This window comes from Platichthys flesus, chromosome 16 (genome assembly GCF_949316205.1).
Source record: "Platichthys flesus chromosome 16, fPlaFle2.1, whole genome shotgun sequence".
Classification (NCBI taxonomy): Eukaryota; Metazoa; Chordata; class Actinopteri; order Pleuronectiformes; family Pleuronectidae; genus Platichthys; species Platichthys flesus.
In genome coordinates this window covers 10,968,911-10,976,406 of record NC_084960.1, presented here as the reverse complement: position 1 = coordinate 10,976,406, position 7,496 = coordinate 10,968,911, and the positions used below count along the sequence as shown (strand labels likewise).

The 7,496-nt window shown below is 44.8% G+C and overlaps 1 protein-coding gene across 1 annotated transcript; it reads left to right on the top strand.

Moving 5' to 3' along the window:
- The first annotated feature begins 215 nt into the window (after positions 1–215).
- On the top strand, positions 216–6,947 carry rdh8a (retinol dehydrogenase 8a). Its single transcript, XM_062408206.1, has 6 exons — positions 216–606; positions 3,018–3,179; positions 4,786–4,965; positions 5,486–5,579; positions 5,681–5,864; positions 5,986–6,947. Exons 1-6 carry the CDS (start codon positions 501–503, stop codon positions 6,211–6,213), a joined length of 954 nt encoding a protein of 317 aa, XP_062264190.1. The 5' UTR covers positions 216–500; the 3' UTR covers positions 6,214–6,947.
- Positions 6,948–7,496: the final 549 nt, after the last annotated feature.

Below are 7,496 nucleotides of genomic sequence, written 5' to 3'. Positions count from 1 at the left end.
GGTAGAAAACCATAGATGACATTTTATAAAGCTATAAGTCACATTTTCATTAATAAAATATGAATGATCTGCTATTGGAGTGAGCCGGAAATGACACCTGACAAATGAGTGAGTGATTGCTGTCTTTACTCTTGATATTTGTTGTTGTGTGGGGGGGTCACCAGCTCAGAGGTCAAAGAAGCACTGCCCCCACCACAACAACACGCACGGGCACACACGCACGGCCACACATTATGAAGGAACTAACGTGGTTTTGTAAGCAGGCGGCTCCAATCAGGTTTAAAATCTGTGTGTGCGCGGAGGTCTGTGTGCGGTGCCACGTCTGTTCCTCGGCCCCTGATTCTATCGAACATGTGACTGACTTAGACGCTCACATGGCCGCCGCGGCTGCATGATCCGCTTTACTTTGCTAAAAGTCCGGTGATCGGTAGCTCCCCATCGCCAGCGACCACACGGAGCAGAGGACCGCCGCACAGCACAGCGCCTACGCGGACAACATCATGGCGAACAGCGGGCAGAAAGTTGTGCTGATCACCGGCTGCTCCTCGGGCATCGGCTTACGGATCGCCGTCACGCTGGCCAGAGATGAGAAGAAGCGGTACCATGGTAAAAAATGCAATTTCTTCTACATTATTCGCTTCATGGAGCCGGAGCAGCGGAGCCCGTGTTAGTGCGATCTGCCTGCGAGAAAAAACACTCCGCCGCCGCCGCTCCGAGCCTCCTTTTACGCACCAAGTTCGGTTGAGTTTCACGCGCAACGCTGCGTCTTAACGCGAGCAAGCGAGTTCGTGTAGTCGTCCGCTGCAGCAGCTGAACCCGAGTGATATCGGATCCGAATCCCATTTGTGAGCGCCCGCATTCAGCGGCTCCTCTGGGTCAACAATTATCATGTGAAAGCCCCGTTTCCAGTGTCGGGCTCTGCGAGGATGCCGCTTGCCGGGCGGAATCATAAAGGGAGTCTTGTCAGTTCTCTTTCAAGTGACTTCTCCTGCACAAAGCCTCCTTTTATCGCACTGAATTGTAGACCGCCTGCTCCGGTTTAGTGCCGTGTCTAATGTGCCTATAGTCCCCTCAGCGGAGCGACTGTTGAAAGGGGGACAAAGTTTGAGACCTGTACAAGCAGGGTTCACTCTGAAGCAAGGGCCTTGTTTGAAGTCTTCATTGATGCACAGTGGACTTAGTCGGGCTGTCCCGTTTCAACATCGTCGGTCGGTGCGTCTCGTCTCCGGCTTCCCAGCCTTCATTAACGTCACTCCTGGAGCTGGCCCTTCCACGTCACGCAGCCGGCGAAAGAATAACATTAGGCCACCTTCCCACCCCCCACCCCTGTTGGTAGGAGTTTGCTTACATCTCCCCCATCCAATAAACCGGTTCTTGTTGTTAAACGTGACTGCCTGCAGAATCACACATACTCTGTGGGTCTACAGTGAGTTCATAACCTTCTCCCCTTTATCATCCTATGTAATACACTGATTTTCGTCATGTTTAAGCATTAGAGACATTTTCATAGTTCAAAATCAACTGCAAAGTGGGGTTAAAATCTCCTCTTTCTTCAGGGGTCTAACTGTGTCGACCAAGCAATGAAGTAGATGTGGAAAAACAAAAAGCGATTAGCTGCTCCCTCAACCCTGGTTTGGGCAGATCTTTTTTTTTGGTTCACGTTCATTGTGACCGGCTTTCAATAAGGCCACCTCTGAGCAATGACGCTGATTCGCTCCTTTCCTGGGGTTTTAGGAAAATCCGGCAGAGATTAAATATTGCATTGTGCATAAAGCAATAATTAGTCGCAGTATAACATGCTCCCAATTCGGAGAAATCCCCAAAAGACCTCTGTGTAATGCAGTGTGTGGTTCATTCAAGAATGTTTAAAGCTGCCCAAGAGTAATTCCTGTAGGAGCCAGTGGAACAATGGATCTCTTGTTCACTGCTCTACCAATACGTAAATCTCTTTGTTGCTCCATGGACAAGCGGTCCTCAAATCATAAGATAAGAGTTAAATAGAGTTCACAAGACGTTATTAGTTTACAGTGAGCGTGTTTGAGTAGCTTGCTTGCAAAGACAAGTTGCATAACAAGCAACATCTTCTTAACGAATGAATCTACTCTCCTCGCTATTCAACATGAGACGTCCCATAGGTAACATTTTCCAGCGATGCAAAACCTCAGCAACACCTCGGCCCCTCTTCCACTCGCTCTTATCCAGCCTCTGTCTTTGTTCAGACAAGAACAAAGTGAGGGTTTACTTTTATCTCAGTGAGGACATCAAGTAGATTTAGGTGAATGTGTGAATAAGAGGCTGATGACTCCTGCGGATTTCCATTGTGCAGCAGCACTGTCTCTCTTTCCCCCCCCCGCAAGATAACGTCACTCAGCAGAACACACAAAGCGAGGGAAACCATGAAAGCCAAGCCAACGCCGTGCTGATAGCCACTGTCACTGGCCATGATAGATTAAAGTGGCCTGTGTAGGTTAATGTTGCCCAGCGTGTAAAGTTCAGAGGGAATCAATTCGGTGTCCTGTAAACCGACAGGCGTGGTCTCTTCTAGGAACTCTGACCCGTATGTTTGATTCTGTCTCAACTCTGAGTGCTTGTGTGTGTGTGTGTGTGTGCGTGTGTGTACTAATTTCTGTTGCCTCTTTAGGACCTTTTCCTACATAAACACACTAGACCTCATGGGCAATAAAAGCTGGTCCCAATCCTTCTGACATCCTGGTTAAGGTTAAGGTTAGCTTTGGGTTAGGCTGTCCACAACGAATGGAAGTCCATGCAAAATCCTATGTCTCAGAATCAGAATCAGAAAGTATTTATTGCCAAGTTGGTTTACACCTACCAGGAGTTTGCTCTGGTAATTGGTGCATACAATGAACATAGAAACATAAAAACACAATAAATACAACACACATAAGAAAAGCAATAAAAAAAGGCGTTACTTCATCGATGTGACCGTGTTGAGTTAAATGTAATCTTATTGCTGATGATTTGATAACGTGTCCCTCTCCTCTCCTCTGTGTCTCCAGTTATCGCCACCATGCGCGACCTGAGGAAGAAGGACAAGCTGCTGGAGGCAGCAGGAGACGTGTATGGCAAGACCTTGATGTTGCTTCCACTGGACGTGTGCAGTGACGAGTCGGTCAAGCAGTGCATCAGCAATGTTCAGGACCGCCACATTGATATCCTGAGTGAGTGGGACAACACCTGAACTCGACCTATATCTGGTTTATAACAACAATAATCTTTTTAGTAGTAATAATATAATAATTTATATCTACAGCACTTATCTCTGCAAGTGCTTTAAAAAATGCATTTGAATTAAACAACACAAAACAAAAGTCGGAAGGATAACATGAAATATTAGACACAAAACCAGTGAAAAATCAGGCATTAAAAGGCTTTCCTATAAAAATGGGTTTTAAACAACAATTTAAAAACAGGTAAAGTGCTAGTAACTCTCATCTCGTCAGGCACGGAGCTCCAGAGCCTCGGGTCCTGATGGCAAATGCCTGGTCACCCTTAGTTACCAGCCTTAGTTACCAGCCGTGACATAGAAACTATAATAGCAAGTGTTGGTTTGAAGATCTTATTATGGATTGGAGTGAAGGGAGCTGCTAGCCCCATAATATAACAGAGGTAAGTCTGTGTGGCTTTAAAAAGTTACTAAATAATCTTAAAATGAATTAACTGGCAGCCAAATCACAAGCTGTGAATGAAACCTATCCCCTATGTAGACAAGTGTCTTATATTTTAGAACAGTCAGGAGTTTTTGTATTAAAGGAAAACCAAAATCTTTATGTAATGATGAACCCAGTTGCGTAACTCTGCGTAGGAATGATAACCAAACGCAATCCTCTACAGTCGCCTGCATTTAATGCAAACAGTGATATTGTACTTTTAATGAGACAGCAGCAGTAAGAACCTAACACAGGTATCAAGAGAAAAAGTGAAGTATCATACCACAGTTGAATTACTGTACTTATTCACCTACAGGTCAAAAGGTTCAGAGGAACTGTCTTGAAAACAGCGGCGACTCTATTGCAGCACTGGCCTCTGTGGTTTTGAAGTTGACACTGTGAGTGGGGGAGGTGGGGGAGGAGAGTGGGAACGTCTTGAAATTCCAGTGGGTAAATAGATTCTGCAGGAGAACAGAGAGGGGCGACATGCTGAGGTCCTAAACATGTTCAATATGGCTGAAACCAGCCCCGCAGCTCCATCTGCCCACAACAACATTGTTTATTTAAAGTTGGGATCATCATAGGTTTTTTTTCAGGTCCGATATCTCAGCACATCACCAACATTCATTGGGCCCATGGTACTGATCACTCTATGAAAGCCTTTAAGTCATTTTACATCCTTTGTGGGCTTAGTACATGTCGCCGGTTGAATAACCTCAGGAGAAGGTGACCTCTCCGGCTCTTGTGTTGAAACCTTTAGTCCGGATAATAGGTTCTACTTGTGAAACTCTCCGTCTCACTAAATCCAACGTTGCATCCCCCTTCACCTAATTACTCAAGACCCAGAGGCCCTTTAACATGGAGAGGTGTTACATCACACCTCTCCGTTGTGGCCACATACTGACATCTGGTGGCAAAACCGAGTAATACATCTATCGTGTGTCTTATGGTCTTATCTCATGCAGACGGGAGAAGTAAACAGACTGTGCAGAAAGAGCAGTTATCAGTTCATATTGAGTCAACGGCATCTTAACAGTTTAGAAGTTGCGATAGTCGCGGCGTTGGAGAAACAAGCAGGGTGTCATCTGCATATCTGTGTGTGTGTGTGTCCTGTCAGTCAGCAATGCAGGCGTGGGCATTCTCGGACCCGTGGAGAGCATCAGCATCGACGAGATGAAAAGGGTGTTCGAGACCAACTTCTTCGGTGTGGTCCGCCTGATTAAAGAGGTGATGCCCGACATGAAGAAGAGGCGTTCGGGACACATCGTGGTCATGAGCAGCGTCATGGGTCTGCAAGGTACGACATGCGTGTGATTATCAAAACAAAAAGGGGCTCAGATAAAGACAAGTGAAAGTAGCAGGGATTATCTGCGTGGATGGAAAGCAGTAGAGTTTAATTTGAAATGTCTTCTCGCGGAGAAAGAATCTGACATTACCTGTGCTCTTTGCTTTAGAGTGAAACTGAATAAAGGGCGTTAGAAATTTGTGTTCATAATACTTTACAATGCAAAATAATTCAATTCTTTTAGTTTCTTGTTTCCCAGCAGAACTGTGCAGAATGTTTACAAGCAGTTTTAGGTTAAAGTTTCTTCAGAATAACATTTTTTTTAGTGAAATCTGAATTTATTTTATTTATTCACTAATGGTCTGTGCTTTTGCATTTCTAGTAAAGGTCTGGTCATGTGACTTTGGTTAAATAATAAGCTCTTCAAGGAAATTCTTATTGTTTGTTTTTGCTTGTTTGACGTGCCAGGTGGGAGGGGTACACTTAACTGGTTTCATATCTGTTCTGACTTTGGCTAAACTATGTTTTTCAGGAGTGGTGTTCAATGATGTTTACACAGCCTCAAAGTTCGCCATCGAGGGATTCTGTGAGAGTATGGCCGTGCAGCTGATGAAGTTCAATATCCGGTAGATTAGCCTCTTCCCCCCCATGTTCTTCCCTCACATCTGTCTTTGCTTTGTGTTGTACATGCTGCCTCACGGGCCTTCGTTTGCCCCGCTCCCCCCAGGTTGTCCATGATCGAGCCCGGCCCGGTGCACACTGAGTTTGAGACAAAGATGATGGAGGATGTGGCCAAGATGGAGTATCCAGGAGTAGATGCTGACACAATTCGTTATTTTAAAGATGTTTACCTCCCATCGTCCATAGATATTTTTGAAGCCATGGGCCAGACACCGGAGGACATAGCCAAAGTAAGGGAAACGTTTTCTGACTCACATTTTTCTGAATCTATGTCTCTGATCTCTAACTGCCTCCAGCAGCCTTTACAGTGATGGAATCAATCAACAACTCTTCTGTTTCTCATCTCTCCAGTGCACTAAAAAGGTTATTGAGTCGAGCAACCCGCGCTTCAGGAATCTGACCAACAGCCTCTACACACCGATTATTGCCTTAAAGTATGCGGACGAGACTGGCGGCCTGTCTGTCAACACCTTCTACAACCTTCTCTTCAATTTCGGCCCTCTCATGCACATAGCCATGAGCATCCTCAAGTGCCTGACGTGCAGCTGCCTGCGTAGACGCACAATCTCGCCAAACTGAAGTGGGTGTGCGAATCTTGTCCCTGACCCTTACCCTCCTCCCAGTTTGTCCACCCCCGTCAATTCCTCTGTGCCTTTTCCCCCCTGTGAGGTTTTGGGTGACGCAGGTAGACCAGAGCCAGTAGCCTGGAGCCAGGAGGCGCCTTTCTGTTCTCAGCCACCTCCACGATAAGCTTTGCCCGGACAACTTGCACAATTGCACAAGTCCGTCAGAGAGATGCAGGATGACCTCGCATATTCTCACAGAAACACAAGAGTACAAACGCACACACGCACACCAGATTATTGTACATACATTTTAGAAAAAGATAAATGGCTATAGATAGGTGGATATAGATGTCTATTTCATTTGAAAGAGAACCTACATACAGGACGTGAGATACAAGTCCCGTGGACAGACAGCAAAGCACAAAAATGAACAGAGAGAAACACTAGAATCTGAATAGAGATGATAATGCTATAATTTGTAGCCTAGATAATCTGATACTCAGGCTAACTAGAGTTATAACATGTGAGACAGAGTCAAGAAGAAGATATCCACTTTTATTGTGTTGTGCCTTTAATTTCATGTTCGCTTAAATAGTGTTCTCATGGTCATAACTGCTGTTGAATCATGTTTTTCAACTTCTTTTGATAAACTGAATGTGTTTATAAAGGTTTGTGAAGGGGCGGGTCAGCTATTTTTAATCCAGCAACTTGATTTAGAAATAAACTGAATTATGATTTACTCTCAAAGGTTTTGTTTGTGTTTGTACCGTATTGATAACAAAACGTGACCAATTTGACTCAGTCGTTCCCTGCAGGGGTTTTCTTTCTGTCTGCAATACCCCTCTGCCACCAAGAGGGGGTGGTATTTCATTATCTTTTTCGCTGGGATCCAACTTGTGGATTTCCCAGGATCAGCAGCGACCAGAGTGTAATGTAAAGGAATTTGTCCACAGTGGCCTGAGACGGACAAGTGCATAAGAATTTGTTAGTTTGAATCTTTAGTTTGTGATCACACTTTATTGCAGGCATATTCAATCATGTTTATATCATATGCATGTACAATTCTTGTGTTTTTAACAGTATAAATTTCAATCACACACCAGTTTAAATCAATTCCTACTGATGATTATTCAAGGTTAAAGTGGGACCGTATATATTCCTTTGTGGAAATCCCTTTAGAAACAGTCAACAGACTCGCTGCCTATGTTCAGGTGTCGACGTTAACATTGAAGACGACCGCAGAACTCGTACTTGAATTTGAATACGCATTTTGTGAGTGTCACACGTACACGCACA

Excerpts from the sequence above, each read along its gene's own strand:
- rdh8a (XM_062408206.1), top strand. The coding sequence starts at position 501 with ATGGCGAACAGCGGGCAGAAAGTTGTGCTGATCACCGGCTGCTCCTCG. Across the intron at positions 607-3,017 it reads TGAGAAGAAGCGGTACCATG|TTATCGCCACCATGCGCGAC; the intron begins GTAAAAAATGCA and ends CTGTGTCTCCAG. Across the intron at positions 5,865-5,985 it reads CACCGGAGGACATAGCCAAA|TGCACTAAAAAGGTTATTGA; the intron begins GTAAGGGAAACG and ends TCATCTCTCCAG.